General features: G+C 44.7%; 1 protein-coding gene and 1 non-coding gene across 13 annotated transcripts in view; one reads left to right on the forward strand and one right to left on the reverse strand.

Moving 5' to 3' along the window:
- CCM2 (CCM2 scaffold protein) overlaps positions 1-19,262 on the reverse strand; it is a 56,678-nt gene extending 37,416 nt beyond the window's left edge. For 5 of the 12 annotated variants that reach the window (XM_057732377.1, XM_057732375.1, XM_057732368.1 and 2 more), the window contains exons 1-2: positions 19,061-19,262; positions 461-580 (exon numbers count right to left, since the gene is read on the reverse strand). In XM_057732377.1, coding sequence (XP_057588360.1) covers positions 461-580; positions 19,061-19,090 — 150 coding nt within the window. In that variant the 5' untranslated portion in view covers positions 19,091-19,262. Of the gene's footprint in view, positions 1-460; positions 617-16,507; positions 16,645-19,060 lie in introns of those variants that run through there. The other 7 variants (XM_057732379.1, XM_057732376.1, XM_057732372.1 and 4 more) reach the window with 6 other exon arrangements.
- TRNAG-CCC (transfer RNA glycine (anticodon CCC)) lies at positions 7,675-7,746 on the forward strand. Its single transcript has one exon. It is a non-coding gene; the product is annotated as a tRNA-Gly (tRNA).
- Positions 19,263-23,500: the final 4,238 nt, after the last annotated feature.

The raw sequence follows: 23,500 nt of genomic DNA on the forward strand, positions 1-23,500 counted from the left end.
CTCCTCCACTACGGCAGTTTGCTCCAGTGACACATACAGCGCCTGACCCCCCACGCGGCGGCCAAGGCCCCTCCTGCCAGGCACATAGCACCCCTCGTCCTCCCTTGGGCATCACGGAGGAAATTCCAGGCGTGAGTCTGCGACTGTGAGTGCCCTCTTTCTTGACCTCTTCCCTAAATCATCTTCCAACTCGGATCTTGGGTCCTAACTGACTACAAACCCACATGAACATTGCTCTTCCACAGCAGACCTGACACCTACAGCCTCTTACTCCTTAAGTGAAGATGGACAAACCCAACAACCTACAAAGAGCTCCTCATCTTGCTCACTGGCCACCAAAGCCGCTGGTTCTCAGACCCGGAAGCCAGCAGGAATCCTCCACCCCGCCTTCCCAAAGCAAAGGTCACAGGACCCAAACGATCGTTCTAGATGGCTCTTTCCAGGCTGGGTTTGCACCTACCTCGTTTTCCATGGTACACCCCGCTGGAAAGTCTGTCTGAGGAGGAATTTCTGTGGAGGAATTCTGGTTCCTCCCCCTCTGCCGACAGTTACTGTGCATTCTCCTCTGCTCACTTCTGATCTTGTTGAAAAATATGGTCAGATGTTAGCCCTCCCTCTGAAAAAAACATGTAAATGAACAGGAAGACCAGAAACCACAGCTTCCTTCTGCAAACCCCACTGAAGCTGTTTACAGTTTTTTAAAAAAGTTAAAGAGGCAGGCAACACCCTAAAACTGCTGGCAAAATCCAAACAGGCTGCGTGCACGAAAAGACGTAAAGTAAGCCCACACATCTTCATACTAAACAAGCGCATCTTCTACCTAAACCTCCACAACTCCTTACTGAACCAGCTCATCTTCTAATTAAACCAGCATATCTTTTCACTGAACCTGCACATCTTGTTACTAAATCCAGCCCATCTTCTACCTAAACTTGCATATCTCCTTACTGAACCAGCACATTTTCTAACTAAACCAGCCTATCTTCTTACTAAACAAGCACATCTTCCTTACTAAACCAGCACATCTTCTTAATGAACCAGCCCATCTTCTAATTAAACAAGCCCATCTTCTTACTAAACCAGCAGATCTTCTTACTAAACCAGCCCATCTTCTTACTAAATCAGCACATCTTCTTACTAAACCAGCCCATCTTCTTACTAAACCAGTGCACAGACTCATTAAACCAGTGCATCTTCTTACTAAACCAGCACATCTTCCTTATTACCTCTAGCACGCAGAGCCCAGGGGTGGCCTCCCCACATTTCTAGCCAGTACCGTGTAGTCAGCTGAAAGACATTATTTTGGAAACCCAAACATTCTGCAAACCCAAATGACCAAGTTAGAAAGAGTCGGCAAGCAAGCTGAGAGCACTGCTGGGGCTCCCCCTCCTGACCACGCAGCGTCACCTACGTGGCGGGACCCGCAGACCTGGCTGTTGCCTGCTTCAGGGCAGAGCAGTCCAGGGGGCCTGGGCAGAGCACACCTTCTCCATGACTATCAGCCTACGAAAGCCTCTACCTGCCTCCAGGACACAACTGTGAAACTGAAGAGTGTGTCCCTGAGTAAGCTCACTTTAACTTCTTCAGGGTCAAATCTGATCCTGAAAAAGAGAAGTTGGGTTTGTTGATGATGAAGACCCTTACATTCTCTAGATGTTCCAGAAAGGGTGCAAATAGGAGAGGCTACTTAGTTAACTGTTCTAGTGAATTAGAGTGACCGTTAGTGACCATACTCACAGCTCAAAACATAACAAAATTCTACTAATATTAGATTTGATTGGATCAAATCAAAGTGCTAATTTTCAACAGTTTTCTGCCCATAATAATGGCTAGTTCATATAGTTCAATTTAAACTGTAACAAAGTTTAGTATTTCTTGGTTCTGAAAAGACTGGTTCAGAACAATAATTTCATGCCTCAATTACTACTATATATGCCACAGATGTAGAAAGTACAGTAAACCAGGAAATCAGTACCGCACTAGATTTGTTTGAATAAACATCTGGTATTGACTGGACTATCCCTTTATCTCTTTAGAGACACAGGGCACCGCGGGTACCGTCTGGACTCCGATTTATCCTCTCTAAAAGCTGCGCCTGCAGAGCAGAACCAGGTGACCCTGAGGGAAAGGGAACCAGGAGTGAGATTCAGAGACCTCAGGATGCAGAGCAGCCCCCAGGACTTATCTTGAGTCGTTAAATAAAATATTTACATAAAGAGACCTTTTACCTCCTCAACTATCTGGTCACCCTGAGGTACAGATCATTCAGAAAAGTCAGGTTAAATGCATCAGCCTTTCTCTTCAGCCTAGCTTTCAAAGCAATGCCGGTTCCTTGGAATCGCCCAAGGTAAACAATCCATTAGTCATCATCTTATGGACGCTCCAACTGTCCCACCCCTGGCCAGCGGCAGCCTCTTCAAAGTGGACCCTGGCAGCCACCGAGGGCTCCTCAGACCTGGAACTGGCCACTGCTGCTTCCAGAGGAAAGTGCTCTTTCAGGCCCATCACCACTCACCGAGGGCACTCACTGCCTCCTAGGACTTCACACCAGAGAGTGAGGAAATAAGCCTTCTGTGTTTAAGAGAAAAACCTCATGAGTTCAGAGTGATACTTCCAATTCAAATTTAGGATTATAGGATTACTGATTACCTTCTTTGGTATTATCTGCACCCACACATTCCTCCTATGGCGAAAGCCGGTGTGTAATGTTAATATAACTATAGTTCCACTTTATCCTAAAACATATGTAATGGTTGCAATAATACCAGTATTATTACTAATAAAATGATGACTGAAAACAACTTGTTTAAAGTTTCTTTCTTGTTTTTCTTGTCCTTAATTCATGTCCCACTGCCGGCCTGCCGTTGAATTGCTACAATTACCTGAAATAACTTTTCTCTGTGGGGCTTTGTTTTTTGTTGGATTTTGCCATTTTTATTAAAACTTTGCTTTTGGTTTTTTTAAGTGATTTTTTTTTTAACGTTTGGATTCAATTTGTAATATTGTAAATCGTTACACGGTCCAAACTTACAAGGCCCGTGCTGAGAGGTCACCTGCTCCCCACCAGATGATCACCTACGAGTGATCACAGCGAGTACAGGTCCACACACAAGTGCGTCCTGGAGCCCGGGCGCAGGGCCCCACGCTGTCTCCCATCCCGCTGTGTGGCCGCAGCACGGTTTAGTGAGCCTGCGCCCTAGGATGGAATGCGGCCAAAATGAACAGCCTGGTGCACAAACAGCTTCGTGTTTTTGCCAATGTTTCCTTGGGGAAGGTTTCTGGGAGGGGGATGCTGGGTCAGTCAGGGCACCAGAGTTCACCCCTTATGCCCTGTCAGGGGCTGTGCTGGCTGGCTCCTCGTGCCTGACCAAGTAGGGATTTCTGCTGGCCTGAAAGGTGAGAAACCATAGCTCAGTGTGCTCTTAATTTGTATTTCCCTTATTATACAAGCGTGTGAGTTGCCTTTTCAAACATTTTAAAGCCATTTGAATTTCTTTTTCAGTGAGTTGTCTGTTCCCATCTTTTAACTTGTTTCTTCCTCTGAGGTCCTTAGCTTGTTTTCCCCATTTTTAGAAGCACCTTATATATAGGATATTTATTTTTTGTTTTATAAGTTGCAAATATTTTTTTCTCAATTTGTTGTCTTTTTACTTTGTTTTTGTCCTCAGATCTTCTGGTCTTTTCCCTCATTGCTCTGAATTTTGAATAGTTAAGAAAGAAAGTTTCCTCGGGACTTCCCTGGAGGTCCAGGGTTAAAACTCTGTGCTTTCCCTACTGAGGTCCCGCCGGGTTTGATCCCTGGTAGGGAAACTAAGATTCCACAAGCCATGCAATGTGACCAAAAAAAAAAAAGTTTCCTCATCTTCCAGATCACTGAAAAATTCACCCATATTTTTGCCTAGTATCTTTACGGCTTAATTATTTTTGCTTTTATTTAAATCTCTGGGGCTTCCCTGGTGGCTCAGTGGTTAAGAATCCACCTGCCAATGCAGGGGACATGGATTTGATCCCTGTTCCAGGAAGATCCCACATGCCACGGAGCAACTAAGCCCATGTGCCCCAACTACTGAAGTCCACGTGCCCTAGAATCCCCACACCACAACTACTGAGCCCACACACTGCAACTATTGAAGCCTGCACACCTAGAGCCTGTGCTCTGCAGCAAGAGAAGCCCATGCACCACAATGAAGGGTAGTCCCCTCTCACCTCAACTAGAGAAAGCCTGCGTGCAGCAATGAGTAGTCTGAATGAATAAATAAAACCAACAGAAAGCACCAGAGAGGGCTGGCAGGAACCAATCACGTGCGATTAACTTAGCCTGCATCTGGGATCCAAAAATGGAAGAAGAAAGAAGACAGGGAGGGCAGAACACCACACTCCACTGCTGAAAGGAGATAAGGCAGGAAGAGTTTTCCAGAACATTTTTCAAAAAAGTCAAATCGTACCCCTTCCCCCAAAGGGATGTGGCACTGGGGAGCCTCTGGAAATAAGATTTTCCCTAGCGGATATTTGGTACTCCAGGAAATTCATGGTTGTGGAATGTCTTCTTCCCACAGTATTCCAGGTGATAAAATACTACCAACAGAAAGTGCCACAATAGGTTTTTCTGCCTCTGGTAGTTATGACAAAAATACAGCTCTGGGAGGGAACCAAAGTTCATATACACACAGGAGGGTCACCCCAGAAACAGGGTCCACAGATATCTCTTAAGAGACAATAGACTCTTTGGGACTTCCTAGGTGGCGCAGTGGTTAAGAATCCTCCTGCCAATGCAGGGGACACGATCTCTGCTCCAGGAAGATACCACATGCGGCGGAGCAAGTAAGGCCGTGCACCACAACTATTGAGCCTATGTGCCACAACTACTGAAGCCTACGCACCTAGAGTCCGTGCTCTGCAACGAGAAGCCACCACAATGAGGAGCCTACGCACCACAATGAAGAGTAGCCCTGCTCGTTGCAGTGAGAGAAAGCCTGTGTGCAGCAACAAAGACCAAAAGCAGCCAATAAAAATAAATAAATTTTTAAAAAAGAGAGAGAGAGAGACAATCCACTCTTTGGAAGGGATATCTATAATCAGTTACACTTTCAGGCTAAATAACTCCATTCTTTTTCTTTTTTTAAGCATTTTTAAATTACTTTGTCCTGCAGTTTTTATTTTATTTATTTATTTAGGCTGCACTGGGTCTTCGTTTCTGTGTGCGGGCTTTCTCTAGTTGTGGCAAGCAAGGGCTACTCTTTGTTGCATTGTGCAGGCTTCTCATTGCAGTGGCTTCTCTTGTTGTGGAGCACGGGCTCTAGGCGCGTGGGCTTCAATAGTTGTGGCACACAGGCTTAGTTGCTCCTCGGCATGTGAGATCTTCCCAGACCAGGGCTTGAAGCCATGTCCCCTGCATTGGCAGGTGGATTCTTAACCACTGCGCCACCAGGGAAGTCCCCTCTGCCCCTTCTAACAGCACTCAGGTCTCTCAATCTCACAGCACTGAGACAACACGCCCCACCCCCCACCAGATGGTAAGGGAGATTCAGGAAAGCAGCAAGTAGCTCCCCAGAAATCACTGTACCTAGTGGGCACTAAGCAAGTGTTTGAAATCAACGACAGCAAAGAAATAAGACTATGTATGCAAACACAGAAAAGTATACACACACAGGAAAGCAATCTGAAAAGCATTTCTAGTAACAGTTGTTTCTAGTGGATAGGATTTTTTTCCATTATTCTTCTTGGACTATATTTTGTTATTTTTCTAAGATATGAATGTATTTTTAGTAAGAAAAACTTTTAAGTGCACTTTGGAAAATAAAATCCAAAATTATTAGCAAATGCCATTTTCATCTATCAGCTTGGCCAATATTCAAAAGCTTGGAAATGTGCTATGTGGGCAAGGGTATTCAAAAATAAGCACTCTCATCATAACCTGCCGTTAAGAATAAAAACTGGTACAATCACTATGGGGAACAATTTGTCCATATCCATAAAATCACAAGTGTACATACGCTCTCCTGACAAGTGCATTTACACACAGGTGAAAGGTTAGTAAAAAGCTAATATAATTTTGTTAGAGCAAAATGACAATCTAAAAGTCCATAAACAGGCTACTGTTTAAATGAATTATATTTGGGCCTTCCCTGGTGGCACAATAGCTAAGAATCCACCTGCCAATGCAGGGGACACAGGTTCAAGCCCTGGTCCGAGAAGATCCCACATGCCGCGGAGCTACTAAGCCCGTGCGCTGCAACAACTGAGCCTGTGCTCTAGAGCCCGAGAGCCACAACTATTGAGCCCATGTGCCACAACTACTGAAGCCCGCGCTCCACAACAAGAGAAGCCACTGCAATGAGAAGCCTGCGCACTGCAACAAAGAGTAGCCTTGCTCTCTGCAATTAGAGAAAGCCCGCACGCAGCAACAAAGACCCAATGCAACCAATAAAAAAATAAATTTATAAAAATAAATAAATGAATTATATTAATCCATAGAAGAAAAGGACATTCAGCTCTAAAGAAGAATAAAGAAATCACGTACCCATAATGAAAGATCTCCAAAAAATACTGTCAAGAAAAAATGACCCCAAAGAGGTTCTTATTCCCAAAACAGAACAGTAGATTTTATCAGAAAAACCCTCTCACAGATCAGGGTTATGAACACTAGGATCTAGAAGTAATAACACCCCAGCAGCAATAAGCATATCTACTGACTAAATCTTGGTTTCTAAATATTTCCAATGAAAGCAACGAATGCTCCTTGGACAAATGTCAAGCTCAGGGCTGAATGGGAAAGTATGAGAATAACATGGAACATCTTGCAGCAAATGTAACCAAGAACTCAAAGAATAATGGGGACTTGTCACGAGACACCAGACACACAATAATGTGAATATACTTAACATGACTGCACTATCCATTAAAAATTGTTAAGATAGTATATTGAATGTTATGGGTTTTCATCACAATGAAAAAAAAAAAAGACACCAGAACCAGTTTAAAGTAGCTCCTACTCATCGAATTTGGGACAATTTGTGCTTCAAAGTAAATAATGATAGTGAAGAATTATTTTGTGAGTAGAATAGCAAGTTTAAAATAAAGAAACCTGGCAAGTGATCACAGTTGGGGCAAATTGACATCAATCAGCAAGTTTGGATGGGGTCCGTGAATTAGACGGTAATACTGGATTGATGTTAATTTCCTGACTGGCATGCTTTTAGTGAGATGAGGCTGGAGCATCCTTGTACCTGGGAAATACACACTGAAGGATAAAGGGTCATGGGGCATCATGTCTGCAATTTATTCTTAACTGGTTCAGAAATGTTAACAATTGAAGGATCTGGGTGGAATGTTTACGAGTGCTCTGTGTACTATTTCTGCAACTCTCATGTAAATTTAAAACTATTTCAATATAAAAAGGTGACAAATCAATTGCAAAAATAATATAATGTTGAATTTCTAATGTGTATAGAAATAAAATTTATATCAAAGTTATACAAATGACATGAAGAAGTATAAACGGAATGATACTGCTGAAAGTTTCTTACATTTGACAAGAAATGGTATGACATTAACTTATGGAAGTCTGTGACGAGTTGTGGACGTGGATTGTAATCCTTAGAGGAGATACAACTAAAGAGCAGTTAGCAATAGAATGGAATACTAAAAATACTCAATCCAAAAGACAGAGGGACTTCCCTGGTAGTCCAGTGGGTAAGACTCTGCACTCCCAATGCAGGGGCCCGGGTTCAATCCCTGGTCAGGGAACTAGATCCTGTAACCATGCCGCAACGAAGAGTTCACATGCCGCAACTAAGGCGTCCACATGCTGCAGCTAAGGAGCCCACATGCCACAACCAAAGTTCCCACATTCCTCAACTAAGAAGTCCGAGTGCCGCAACTAAGAAGCCCACATGCCGCAACTAAAGTCCACATGCCGCAACCAAAGAAGCTTGCATGTCACAACGAAGATGCCATGTGCTGCAACCAAGACCTGGCACAGCCAAATAAATAAATAAAAAGAAAAGTTAGGCACCCTCAGTTAAGAGAAAAAAAAAATATATATATATACACACATATATATACATATACACATATAAATAGCAGAAAAAGGCAGAAATTGTCAGGCCAGATAAAAAGATATAACAACTATGCTGTTTATAAAAGATGCAGTTTAAATACAGATTTACAGACATGTTGAAAGACACCATGCAAACATGCAGCTGGTGTAGCTATGTTAATATCAGACAAAGTAGATTTCAAAAAAAGGATTACCAGAAATAAAGATGGTCATTTCATAATGAAAAAGAGCCATTTCAAGAAATTGTAATCCTAAATGTATATAAACTTAAGTACAGAGCTTCAAAAATACACAAAGCCAAAACAAACAAAACCACGGGGAGAAACTGGCAAATCTACAATAACCAGAGATTTAACACTCCCCTCTCTCAATAGCTGACAGAATTAGCAGACAAAAATTCAGGAGGAAACAGTTTGGCAGTGTTTTATAAAGTTAAATATATAGTTCCTATACAACTAGACAATTCCATTATTAGGTATTTGTCCAAGAGAAATGACAAGATATGTCCACACAATGAGTTATTCACAGATGTTCATAGCAGCTTTTCATTATAATCCAAAACTAAAAAGAACCCAAATGTCTGACAACAGGTGACGGATCAAGAAATTGTGGTGTATGCATACAACAGAATACTACTCAGCAACAACTGATACACACAACATTATGGATGAAACTCAAAAACATTATGCTGAGTAAAGAGATCCTTGCACACAAGAATATATGTATATTGTATGAATCCATTTGCATCGAGTTCTAGAGCAGATAAAACTAATTCAGACAGCACTAATCTATATTAGAAACTAATCCAAACAGCAATAACCTACAGTGGAAATACAGAACAATGGTTGCCTGGGAAAGCGACTTCCTAAGAGGCATAAGGGAACTTTCTGATCGATGGTTATGGTCTATTTCTTTTTTTTTTAAATAAATTTATTTACCTATTTCTTTATTTCTTTATTTATTTACTGGCTGTGTTGGGTCTTGGTTGCTGCACGCAGGCTTTCTCTAGTTGTGGCAAGCGGGCGCTATTCTTCGTTGCCATAAGCAGGCTTCTCTTGTTGCAGAGCATGGTTTCTAGGCACTCGGGCTTCAGCAGTTGCGGCACATGGGCTCAGTAGTTGTGGTGCATGGGCTTAGCTGCTCTGAGGTATGTGGGATCTTGCTTGAGCAGGGCTCGAACCGTGTCCCCTGCATTGGCAGGCAGATTCTTAACCACTGTGCCATCAGGGAAATCCCATGGTCTATTTCTTGACAGGGGTTTGGGTTACAAAGGTGTATGCTTTTGTCACAATTTAGCTAATGTACATTTAAGATTTGTACATTTCACCATACATAAATTTTACAGCAAAATTGTAAACAAATATTGAACTCTAGTTAATGATATGCAGGCTGAAGTGTTTAGATCAAAGTGAACTGATGTCTGCAATTTACTCTGAAATGCATCAGAAAAATAAAATGGGTTGATGGATGGGTGGAAGCATGAAGACATGGGTAGATATGGGATAAAACAAATATAGCAAACATTAACGGCAGAATCTAGGCAGTAGGTATATGGGTATCTGCCATAAAATTCTTCCAACTTTGGTGTATTCAAAACTTTTCATAACAAAATGCTTGGGGGACAGAGGGAAGCAGACTGTGGCTGTATACTCTTCTCCCAAGAAGTAGGGCTGAAGATGCACAATTATTAGGGAAAAGGAGCCTTAGAACAGAGCCTGAAATAAGTCTGACATCAGATGTACTGCGGGCAGGTCTGCTTCAGCTACTGTGCATATTTCAGAACATAAAATGTAAGAGCTAGTTAGTGACATGTCTATCAGCGGTGATAAAACACTTAAGACACAGTCAGACATGGAACATTTCCTGACATTGACAAGTAAGATAACATATCTGACATGGTAGGTCTGTCCAAGGCATTAAATTGAGAAAACTGTATCCCCACTGTGTAAAAATTTCTCTCTTCTCAGAGTCACAAGTAACAACACAGGTGAAATAGCATCTCCCACCCCAAGTGGGTGACTCCCACACCAGGTAACACAACAGGGTCAGACTGACTATTTTTCTCACTTTCAGAATTCAACTATTCTTTCCACCTCCTGGGTTACAAGATACACACTGCAGTTCGCCATCCTAAGCCTCAAACAAAAGCCCAAATTCCAACTTACTACTGAAGTCATTAAAGAGGATTTACTTTCATGGCACTGCACGCATCTAAGGCCTGTGATCAAATGCCCTAATTCTTAACACAATCCAGCAGAAAAGTGCTACTGTTCAGGCACACTTAGGAGGAAAAACTGTAACATTTTTGGCACTGGCACAGAGCTAAGAAAAAATGTCCTTGTTACTCCTACTAAATGGACAAATCCAAATCTAAACTCCCTCGCAACTGCATAACCATTAAACCTGAGCGCCACATTTGAAGAACAGCCGCTGGCCTTGGACTGAGGGATAGGAAAAAGAGAACAGAGCAGTAAAAGTGCCCATAAAGATTGTGGGTCAGGACAATGGCACGGAGGCTGGGCAAACATGGCTCAGCCCAATCCCCTGCTACAGACCCAAGGCCACATGATCGCAGTGAGTTTGCGGCCCACACAGGGCACGTGCAGGTGGTCCTGCCACTTTGAGTAGCTTGTCCATGTCGAAGGCGACAGTGGAGTCCATGTCCTCAGACCCTCCAGGCTAGACTGAGACCAGCACTAATCTATATTAGTGCCGTTTCCCACCGAAACGGTCCCAGCAGATGACTGACTGCTGTAGACTCTTGTCACATCAGCTTGATGTCCAGGGTCTGCTCTAAAATAACCCACGGTCTTAGTCTGCCTGAACAATGCTCCACAGACCTGGTGGCTTCAACAACGGATATTTATTCTCTCCTCCCGGAGGCTGGGTATCCAAGACCAAGGTGTCAGCAGGGCTGGTTTCTCCCGAAGCCTCTTCCTCAGCTTGGAAACAGCTACTTTCTCCCTGATCCTTACACCGTTTCTACTGAATGCACATTCCTGGTGTCTCTTTGTCCAAATTTCCTCTTCTTATAAAGACATTAGTCATATGAGATTAGGGCCCACCCCAGTGACCTCCTTTATACTTAATCACCCCTTCAAAGGCCCAATCTCCAAATGCAGACCAATTCTGAAGTACTGGAGGTCAGGGCTTCACGATATGAATTGGGGGGTGGGGCACAGTTCAGCCCATAACACCTGGGGAGCAGGGAGTCGATGAGGAAAAAGCATACCTGAAACAGGCTGCCCATGCATCGATGATATCTGATGCTGGGGCACGGGGGCTTCATTAATAAATACATGATACTATGAGGGTAAGTCAAAAATTATCCACACTCTGGCTGTAGAATTTATTTTAAATAACTTTCAGAAAAGGCAAATACATCATTTTTCGACATAATCTCCTTGTTTTTCAATACACATTGTCCATCTGTCAGCAAGCTTTTGTATTCCCTTGTTGAAAAATGTTTTAGGCTAAGCTGCGAGCCACAAATGTGCCACTGTCTTCACTTCATCAAAAGTGAATCTGGGGGCTTCCTAGGTGGCACAGTGGGTAAGAATCCGCCTGCCAATGCAGGGGACACAGGTTCAATCCCTGCTCCAGGAAGATCCCACATGCTGTGGAGCAACTAAGCCCGTGAGCCACAACTATTGAGCCCATGTGCTGCAACTACTGAGGCCCACAAGCCTAGAGCCCGTGCTCCGCAACAAGAGAAGCCACGGCAATGAGGAGTCCGCACACCACAACGAAGAGTAGCCCCCACCCACCGTAACTAAAAGAAAGCCTGCGCACAGCAAAAAAGACCCAATACAGCCAATAAAATTAATTAATTAATTATTTTAAAAAGCTTTAAAAAAAAAAGTGAATCTGGGACTTCCCTGGTGGCGCAGTGGTTAAGAATCCACCTGCTGGAAGACCTAAATAGACAATTCTCCAAAGAAGACATGCAGATGCCTAACAAATACATGAAAAGATGCTCAACATCACTAATCATTAGAGAAATGCAAGTCAAAGCCACATGAGGTATCACCTCACACCGGTCAGAATGGCCATCATCAAAACATCTAGAAACAATAAATGCTGGAGAGGGTGCAGAGAAAAGGGAACTCTCCTGCACTGTTGGTGGGAATGTAAATTGGTACAGCCACTATGAAAAACAGTATGGAGGTTTCTTAAAAAACTAAAAATGGAACTACTGTATGACCCAGCAATCCCACTACTGGGCATATACCCAGAGAAAACCATAACCCAAAAAGAAACACGGACCACAATGCTCACTGCAGCACTATTTACAACAGCCAGGACATGGAAGCAACCCAAATGCCCACCAACAGATGAATGGATAAAGAAGATGTGGCACATATATGCAATGGAATATTACTCAGTAATAAAAAGGAATGAAATTGAGTTATCTGTAGGGAGGTAGATGGACCTACAGTCTGTCATACGGAGCGAAGTAAGCCAAAAAGAGAAGAACAAATACCGTATGCTAACTCATATATACGGAATCTAAAAAAAATGGTACTGATGAACCCAGTGACAGGGCAAGAACAAATATGCAGATGTAGAGAACAGACTTGAGGACGTGGGGGTGGGGTGAAGGCGAAGCCGGGACAAAGTGAGAGAACAGCACTGACATACATACACTACGAAATGTAAAACAGACAGCTACTGGGAAGCTGCTGCATAACACAGGGCAATCAACTCCATGATGGGTGAATGACTTAGAGGGCTGGGATAGGGAAGGTGGGAAGGAATCACAGGAGGGAGGGGATATATGTATAAATACAGGTGATTCACTTTGTTATACAGCAAAAACTGGCACAACAGTGTAAAGCAATTATATTCCAATAAAGAGCTTAAAAAAAGAAAAAAGAAAAAAAAGAATCCGCCGGCCACTGCGGGAGACTCAGGTTCGATCCCTGGACCAGGAAGATTCCACATGCCTTGGAGCAACTAAGCCCGTGCACCACAACTACTGAGCCAGCACTCTAGAGCCCGTGAGCCACAACTATTGAGCCCGTGTGTCGCAACTAGTAAAGCCCAAGCACCTAGAGCCTATGCTCTGCTACAAGAGAAGCCACCGCAATGAGAAGCCCACACACCACAACGAAGAGTAGCCCCCGCTCTAGAGGAAGCCCACTCGCAGCAACGAAGACTCAGCACAGCCAATAAATAAATAAATAAATAATTTATTTTTAAAAAAAGAAGAGAGTCTGGCTCCTTCTTGATGGCTAACACTTGTTCAACCTTCCTTGAACTTCTCTATCCATTCATACACACTTCTTCACGACAAAACACTGTCTCCATACTGCGCACAAAGTCTTTGATAAATAATGGCACCAGGTACACCCTCAGACCACAAAAAATGAATCACTGCACACTGCTCTTCTTTTGTGCAAATCCCAAGTGAGGCACCCATTTTTGCTCGCACAGCACCGCAGTTACAAATGAACCGATGTAACAAGTTCACACATGCACAGCAGCGACTGGAGAGACAGTAGCCTTGAATGGGAAGCGCTGATAAGACAATGCAGCCAATATAAGTTTTAATATAACCGGAGTGTGGATAATTTTTGTTTCACCCTCATACATAAATGGTAATTCTCCAAACTAGAAGAGGAATGAGCCTCATGTTTGTCAGTTATTCTGGACTCGTCTACTGATGGCCTGACGTCTGGTCTCTACCAGATACCTCCTGCGGTGGTCTTCTGGCCTCTACGCTAGTACTTGCTGTCTTCACAATAAAAAGGTCTCCTTATTCACTCTTATCAAATTACACTTCCTATGATCCCCCCTCATCTGTCCTCTGAGCTCTGCAGCCACAGAGCTCATTTGTCTCCCCAGCATCTGCACCTGGTGTACAGTCAGTGCCAATGAACGGTTCTTAAAGGAATGAATGAAAACCTCCAAAGGTTTCAGCTGCACATGGGACCAAAACCAAACTCTACCCCCCCCACACCCAGGGCCCCAAGCCCTCCCAGCATCTCTCCTGCTTCTGCATATCACATGGCCCCCTGCGTGGAATTAGCCAATACCCACCTGTGTCTCTCCTTTCTCATTCTCTAACATGGTGTGAGCAGCTTACTCTCCAAATAAAATGCAATGTCCTCAGCCCTTCTCAATGTACTAAGCATGAAATAGGCACTCAAATAAATAAATACAAAAGGGACTTCCTTGTGGTCCAGTGGTTAAGAATCCACCTTCCAATGCAGGGGAGGCAGGTTTGATCCCTGGTTGGGGAACTATGATCCCATGTGCCTCGGGGCAACTAAGTCTGTGCATCGCAACTACTGAGCCCGAGCACTCTAGAGCCCTCATGCCACAAGGAAAGATTCTGCATGCCACAACAAAGATCCTGGGTGCTACAACTAAGACCCGACGCAGCCAAATAAATTAAATAATTAATTAATTGATTAAATTTAAGAAGTGAATAGGTTGATTTCACACCGATTAGCTAAATCTACAGTACTTAACTGAATCACACCACAGAGTGGTGATGAGGATGGGGCAGTTGGCTTATTATTGCTGACAGAAATGAAGAAACAAAAGACCAACAGTAACTGCAGTGACCAAACCTACTGGGTACAGAAGGCACTTGTCCCATGTCTCACAGGGCAGAATGCTGATGCCCTTCTCATTTCAGAGCAGACCCCCACTGCAGTACTACGGGTCACAGAAACGTTTTCCCCTATACTATCTTCCTCTCAAACAACACTCAGAGCAGAAATAGAAAAGTACGATAAGGTTCTGATGTGCTTTCTGAATCTAAATTATCATGGTCAGTGGATTACCAATCTGAATGAAGAAGCCCAGGGAATCTACAGTTCCTAATGCAGAAAATTAATAAATACACGATACTACATAAATGGTAATTCTCCAAACCAGAAGAGAAATGAGCCTCATGTTTGCCAGTTATTCTGGACTCATCTACTGATGACCTGACATCCGGTCTCTACCAGATACCTCCTGCGGTGGTCTTCTGGCCTCCTCACCCCAAGGTGCCAGACTGCCACCCACGAATCACTGTGACAACTACCCAAGAGGAAAGAAAACAGGATACAGAGGCCCAAATTCACTGTGTTAACCATATTATGGCTGTGACACCTACAGAATCAATTTAGTTATAAAAGCAGTTTAGTAGGTCATGACCAGCAGTTTAAAATAAAAAAATAAAAAAAAAACAGAATAAAAAAAAAATCAGAATCCACTGCTTGTAGTAAGAATCGTTTCTTTAAATTTTCATTTCAGCTATACAAATACTTACACATACACACACATACCCCTGGAGAAGGTATGGCTGCCTGAGGGCTGCTCTAGCTCAAGCTCCCAGTTTCTCAGAGACCCTAGCTGAGGGACGATTTGGCAAGTACATGAGCTGATTACTAGGGACCCATAACCTAGAGGAATTTTTTCTCCCCATTTTTTATATGGAAACTTCAAAAATTCACAAAAGTTGGGACTTCCCTGGCGGTCCAGTGGGTAAGATTCCACACTTTCAAAGCAGGGGGCACAGGTTCCATCCCTGGTTGGGGAACTAAGATCGCAAATGCCGAGTGGTGTGGCCAAAAAAAAAGTCACAAAAGTAGACAGAATGACAAATAATTTTTGAATACCCATTGCCAAAGCATTCGGTCATCTCCCCTCTTTTTTTTTTCTAGTTTGAGTAAAGCAAATCTCAGAAGTCATATTATTTCACCTATAAATATCTCAGAGTACATGACTATCAGATCAAAACATGACAAAACATAATACAAATATTACACCCAATAAAATTAATAATAACATCATCATTTATACCTAGTCCTACATTTCTAGGATACTTTACAACTTTTTTTCTCATTTAAAGAATACAAATAAAATAGACCAATATAAAAACATTTAACTTTCTTCAGGTTGAAATCATGGCCACTTGTGGTGTGACCTATGACCCAACAGCAGCAGAAGGAGCAGAAACCAGCATCTGAATAGGGTTGAGGGCCAATGGTGACTTCCCACAACTGTGTCTTCCCAAGGGCTGTGATCTTCGTCTGAGCCAAGTGCTTTTAAAAATACCCACACAATCCAACTAAATTGTACATCTAAGTTTCCTACAAAAAGAAATTACATCCTGACAGAAGAATATCAAAATGCATGGAACTTGGGTGTGTTCTGCAAGGAGGCAGCCATATTCTCCAAACCCCAAGCAAGACTTGAGGCCTGAAAGGTACCAGTCACTCTGGGGACACTGAGGCAGGAGAGTGACCTCCGGGGTCATTCCTACTCCCTGGGTCCCATGCCTCTGGCAGCCAGTGGACTTCTCTGTCCACACACTCATCCCCCAGACCTCCCCACATTTCCACCAGCTCCTCCCACCCCCCATCACTCAGTGCCTTCCACAGGACATTACTGGCTCAAATCACCCTCATCATATGTGCCAGGGTAGCCAGAGAAAGGACAGGGCTGTACCTGTGCACTTTATATGAAATCCACTCTGGTCTACTGGTTCTCTGGCAGCCCGACGAGTCCTGTCCTGAGGAAACAGGCCACGTTAGAACAAGCCTGAATAACTGCTTGACAGAACACCAAGACAAGCATCTGAAGACCTGAAAAGGCAACCAACCCACATTTTTAAAGGTTTAAATCTGCAATTGTTAAGGAAGCTAACTTGGAAAGAGAATTTAAATGTCCAAATGGTACTTTCATAAAACTATTAAGTCATTACTCGCTGCTTTAGCTTGAATTTGTATTTAAGTTTTAAAATCCACAGCTCTAGTTAATTTACATAATGAGAACAACTTAAACATCAGATTTATTGAGTTGGAGGTGACCTCACGTTGAATGGGGGAGCAGAGCAGGAAGGTTCTGCTGGCTTGTGACTGGCTAAGAGCAAGAGGTAAAGTGTGCTAAGTTGTGGCCTGGATAGGAATCTGTGCCCCAGAGCTCTCAGTCTAACCTGCCTGTGGGAAAATGAGCTAGGGCAGTGGCAGGATACAGACAAAACACAAAACTCCCCGCTTAGGCAACTATGTAATCACTGATTATCTCATCTAATAGAGAGACAATGAAATGTATTCATCTCTATGCCTGAATCTTTCCATTGCCTCCCCACTATAAAATTCTTCAGTTTTACTGGTTCTACTCCAAAAGCTCGGAAATGTCTCACCACTTCGTTTCTCTCAATATGCTGAATGTTCAAATATTTCTTCCAGAACTGGTACAAAGTTTTAGATAAAATTCAGTCATTCTCATCCTTCCCCATCACAGACAGGCTAGTACCCACCTGAAAGGAATAACTCTCCTTAGCAAGCACTGTTTGGACTGATTGTGGAAGATACTGTATAGCTAGGACTGATCCTCTGCTGGGACTGAGCCAGCTAACCTACAGAATGCTGGCAGCCGAGAGCACTGGTGACAGGCCTTCTCCTATTATAAGGGCCCTGGCTCACCTGCCTATCTGTGACAGGGAAGGATGAGACTGACTGCATTTCTTGCGGAGCCTTCTACCAGCTTTGGTAGAAACACTAAACTCAGCTTTCCCCCTTTTCGGTGGGCAGCACCCCTCTGTGGCCTAAAGTTTGCAGACTGAATCACTTTCTTGGGCTGTTTTCCAGACTTAAATCATCTGTGTAGGTAACTGCAACTGATACTGCACTTAAATTAGACATGTGCATTAATAACCTAACAAAACAATGAGCAACGAAAGTGAGAGAAGCACCACCACACAATCCCCTGAAGACCACCTGGCTACACTTCATTTCAAATACCTTTTTAAAATGGGGCACCTTGCGATGAGTAATTGTCAACTGAAGGACACAGCTGGCTCTGAAGAGCAGACGATCAGAGGATTTATCAAAGTCTGTTTTAAACTTGTGCATAAACGCACACACATTAATTAAACGAAAATAACAGGTAAGACACTTAGATTATACAGCCTGTATTTGAAAAAGATACATTTCATTGAAATCTATTTTTCATTTTAATGATAGCTTATCCCACGTGGTTATTTGTCTCCTTAAAATGTTGAGTTTCTTTATCAAATACTCTAGCCTGTAATTAAAGCCACATTTTAAAAATTACATAGACTAAGGAGCTTCTTGAACTATGTCCTAAATCCAACTGCCAAAATGTAACGTCACTGAAATCACTCAGTTGGTATTAGGTAGAGCAAAACTCAGCCCGCGCCGGCCAGACCATGAACGAACAAGCTGTACCATGAAGCAGTTTTTGCTTTTACTCGATACCCCAAAATTGAAGTCAACCAAGCAGCAAATGTTTCTACATTAATCTTACACCCCTTTTTCTCAAAGATACTAACCCTGGAAAACTTTCTGGCCCATAACCGGGGCCAGCTCCTCTAGAGCCCCTGGTCACTGACCCGCGGGGAAGGCCATGTGGAGAGCCTGGGTTTGAGGGCGGGGGGAGTCACTGACCGGAAGGGGCGGAAAGGCGTGGCTCCTTCCTCCCCCGCGCGCCCGGCCGGCAAAGGACCACCTAACCCCATTGTCCAGGGGCTTGCCTCCTACTCCATCGCACGGAGGACGACTCCCGCGACCCTGTCCCGGGCCTGACCGTGCGCCGTCCACCCGGGGGCCCCGGCCTGCCCACCGCGCTCGCTTCCAACAGTGTGAGCCTCCGGGCCTCCCAAAGCTGGACTTCCAACCTGGGGCCTCCCCACGCCGGACTCCCACCTTGGACCTCCCCTTGCCAGGCCTCCCCACGACGGACTCCCGCCCCGGACCTCTCCACGCTGGAGTCCACACATCAGACTCCCGTCCCGGACCTCCCCAAGCCTCGCCTCCCCACACCGAACCTCCCAAATCAGAACTCCCCTCCACCGACCTCCCCAAGCCAGACTTTCCCACGCCCCGCACCGGCAGACCGACGGGCGGCCCCAAAGGACCCTCCCGCGTCCCCTGAGCCCTCCCTCCCGCCCCCAACCCTCCGCCTTCCGCCTGTCTCAGTCTGGGGTCCAGCCTGCCCCCCGCCCAGCCTTCGGAAGGACGCGCTCCGCAGGCTCACCTTCTTGCCCTTCTTGCCCTCTTCCTCCATGTCGCCGCGAGCGGCCCCCGCGGCCCGGACCGCCCCGGGAGCCCCGCGCCGCCCTCTGCCGCTACATGCTCGCCCGGGCCCCGCGGCCGCCGCCGCTCTTGCGCCGCTCCTCTGGCCGCAGTCACAGCCCGCGGCCGCCAGGGGCCGTCCGCGCCCTGCACCCCGCACCCCGCACCCCGCACTTCCGGGCCGAGGGCGCGGCCCCACCCCCACGAGCACGCCCCGCCCCGCTCGCGCACGCCCCTTCGTCCCACACGCCCCGCCCCCAACCCTTCTGGGTGTCCGAGAATGCGCCTGCCCACCCCGCCCCTTCGGGGCCACGGGAGCGCGCCTGTCGCACCCCTCTCCCGCCCCACGCCTTTCAGGGAGGGCCGGAGCGCGCCTGCCCGCCTTCAACCGCCCCTCTCCCCGCCCATCAGGGCCACCGGAGCGGCTCCAGCTTTTCAATTCTGCCGCCATCTTTACGGCAGCCAACTTCCCAGCCTACCTCGCGCTCAGGGAGAAGGCGCTCAGACCGACTGGAAACGGAGGGCGGGGCCGGCGGGAGGGGTGGGACCTGTGGGGAAGGTGAGGACGGGAAGACAGCTGGGTGTGGAGCTATGGGAGGGGGCTTGTAGAAGGGGAAGGCGAGGCTGAAGAAAGGAGGCGTGGCCGCGCGGAATGGGGGCGGGGCTGTGGACTGGAGCGTCCGGCGGGAATAGAAGGGCGTGGCCTGCGGGTAGGCGAAGGCGCGAAGCTCCGGCGGTGGCTGCTGGAGGAGCAGAGGCCTTGGGGAAGGGGTGCGGGACCACTCCCTTTTCTTTATTCCTTTGCCCTCCATTCCTGCGGCCACAGTGAAGCTTTTTTCTAAGACTTCCTCTGTTTCAATGTCAGACGTCCTCAGACAAACCCGTCAGGAAAGTTTAAATGCAAGAGCAAGCAAGTCCGGACCTTATCAGAATAAAACGTGGAAATTAACAGTCACCTAGAAATAACGGCCACCTTTTACAGATGAGGTCTCAATGGGTTGGTCTGCCCAAAAGCACACTGCAGATTGGAGTCAGCAGCAGCAGGCCCACTATTTTGGCACCAGCCTTGCAGCACAGCTATAATGTAAACTAACATCAAACAAGCCAATATTTGCCTCAACTGATTTTTTTAGAGTATTGGCTCCTGTGCCAATGGTCAATATATTGTCTCTCAGCTCCACATTCACTCTCATTTCTCATCACAGGATTGAGCCTTCACACTGCCAGGTGGCCCAGTGTGAAACTTTGCCAGGAGAAACTGCTGGGAGGCAGTGCAGGAGGAAGGGGCTTTGCAGCCTGGTTCCAGTGAGCTTTCTTGGAAGGCACCTGCAGAAAGAAGCCTCTGAAGTGCCCAACTCCCTTCCTCAAGGTAGCTTCTCCAGCTCTGGGTTCTCCAAAGCACCTGGCTCTGCAGTATGGGGCTGCCAGCAGCATCCAGCACCCCTGTTTGGAAGTTTTATATCTGAGTGGTCAGCAAGACTCATCCATAAACAGTTTTCTGTGCACTCTAAAGCAGGGGTCCCCAATCCCCTAGCCATGGACCAGTACTGGTCCTCAGCCTGTTAGGAAGTGGGCCACACAGCAGGAGATGAGTGGTGGGCGAACGCTGCTGCTCCCCATCGCTCACATTACTGCCTGAACCATCTTCTCCCTACCTTCCTCCCCCGTGGGTGGAAATATTGTCTTCCATGAAACTGGTCCCTGGTGCAAAAAAGTTTGGGGACCACTGCTGTAGAGGGTGGACTTCAGCAAGTTCTGCCAGCGCTTCTCTGCCATTCGGTGAGCTGTAGCTATTTTCTCTCCAACAAAGTATGGGCCTCAGCCCTGGGAGGAGGGGGAGGAGGGTCTTACCTGGACACTCAGCCCTCAAAATACTAGCTGCTCCTATTATCTACTATTCTGAAGAACTATTCTTCAGAGTTCTCTTCACTTTTAATAGCCATTCCCTTATTACCCTCATTTTCTGTTATACTTAATAATTTTGGGGAGGGGAGGGTCACACTGTGTGGCATGGGGGACACAGGATCTTAGTTCCCTGACCAGGGATCAAACCCATGTCCCCTGCAGCAGAAGCACAGAATCTTAACCACTGGACCACCAATGATGTCCCTTTAAATAATTCTTTACATAAAACCTTTCCTGGACTTCCGTGGTGGCTGAGGTTAAGACTCCACGCTTCCACTGCTGGGGGCACAGGTTCGATCCCTGGTTGGGAAGATCCCACATGCCACGCAGAAAAAATAAATAAATAAACAATACGCTATTAAATAACCAAGAAATCACTAAAGAAATCAAAGAGGAAATGAAAAAATATCTAGAAACAAATGACAATGAAAACACAACAACCCAAAACCTATGGGACATAGCAAAAGCAGTTCTAAGAGGGAAGTTTATAGCAATACAGTCCTACCTCAAGAAACAAGAAAAATATCAAATAAACCTAACCTTACACCTAAAACAATTAGAGAAAGAAGAACAAAAAAACCCCAAAGTGAGCAGAAGGAAAGAAATGATAAAGATCAGATCAAAAATAAATGAAAAAGAAAGGAAGGAAACAATAGCAAAGATCAATGAGACTAAAAGCTGATTCTTTGAGAAGATAAACAAAATTGATAAACCATTAGCCAGACTCATCAGGAAAAAAGGGAGAAGATGCAAATCAACAGAATTAGAAATGAAAAAGGAGAAGTAACAACTGACACCGCAGAAATACAAAAGATCATGAGAGACTACTACAAGCAACTATATGCCAATAGAATAACCTGGAAGAAATGGATAAATTCTTAGAAAAGTACAATCTTCCAAGACTGAACCAGGAAGAAATAAAAAATATGAACAGACCAATCAAAAGTATGGAAATTGAGACTGTGATTAAAAATCTCCCAACAAACAAAAGCCCAGGGCCAGATGGATTCACAGGCGAATTCTATCAAATATTTAGAGAAGAGCTAACACAAATCCTTCTCAAACTCTTCCAAAATAGAGCAGAAAGAGGAACACTCCCAAACTCATTCTACGAGGCCACCATCACCCTGATACCAAAACCAGGCAAAGATGTCACAAAAAAAGAACATTACAGGCCAATATCACTGATGAATATAGATGCAAAAATCCTCAACAAAATACTAGCTAACAGAATCCAACAGCACATTAAAAAGATCATACACCATGATCAAGTGGGGTTTATCCCTGAGATGCAAGGATTCTTCAATATATGCAAATCAATCAATGTGATATATCACATCAGCAAATTGAAGGATAAAAACCATATGATCATCTCAACAGATGCAGAAAAAGCTTTTGACAAAATTCAACATCCATTTATGATAAAAGCTCTCCAGAAAACGGGCATAGAAGGAAATTACCTAAACATAATAAAAGCCATATATGAGAAACCAAAAGCCAACATCGTTCTAAATGGGGAAAAACTGAAAGCATGCCCTCTAAGAACAGGAACAAGACAAGGGTGCCCACTCTCACCATTATTATTCAACATAGTTTTGGAAGTTTTAACCACAGCAATCTGAGAAGAAAATGAAATAAAAGGAATCCAAATTGGAAAAGAAGTAAAATTGTCACTCTTTGCAGATGACATGATATTATACATAGAAAACCCTAAAGACACTACCAGAAAACTGCTAGCACTAATTGATCAATATAGTAAACTAGCAGGATACAAAATTTTTTTTTCTTTTTCTTTTTTTTTTTAATTATTTTTTGGGGGTACACCAAGTTCAATCATCTGTTTTTATACACATATCCCCGTATTCCTTCCCTTCCTTGACTCCCCCCCCCCCGAGTCCCCCCCACCCTCCCCGCCTCAGGGATACAAAATTAATGCGCAGAAATCTCTTGCATTCCTATACACTAACAACGGAAGAGCAGAAAGAGAAATTAAGGAAACTCTCCCATTTACCACTGCAACAAAAAGAATAAAATACCTAGGAATAAACCTGCCTAAGGAGGCAAAAGACCTGTATGCAGAAAACTATCACACTGATGAAAGAAATCAAAGATGATACAAACAGATGGAGAGATATATCATGTTCTTGGATTGGAAGAATCAACGTGAAAATGACTGTACTACCCAAAGCAATTTACAGATTTAACGCAATCCCTATCAAATTACCAATGGCATTTTTCACAGAACTAGAACAAGAAATCTTACGATTTGTATGGAAACGCAAAAGACCCCTAATAGCCAAAGCAATCTTGAGAAGGAAATATGGAGTTGGTGGAATTAGGCTTCCTGACTTCAAACTACACTACAAGGCCATAGTGATCAAGACAGTATGGTACTGGCACAAAAACAGAAAGGAAGATCAATGGAACAGAATAGAGAACTCAGAGGTAAACCCAAGCACATATGGGCACCTTATCTTTGACAAAGGAGGCAAGAATA

This window comes from Hippopotamus amphibius, chromosome 4 (assembly GCF_030028045.1).
Source record: "Hippopotamus amphibius kiboko isolate mHipAmp2 chromosome 4, mHipAmp2.hap2, whole genome shotgun sequence".
In the NCBI taxonomy this organism is placed as follows: Eukaryota; Metazoa; Chordata; class Mammalia; order Artiodactyla; family Hippopotamidae; genus Hippopotamus; species Hippopotamus amphibius.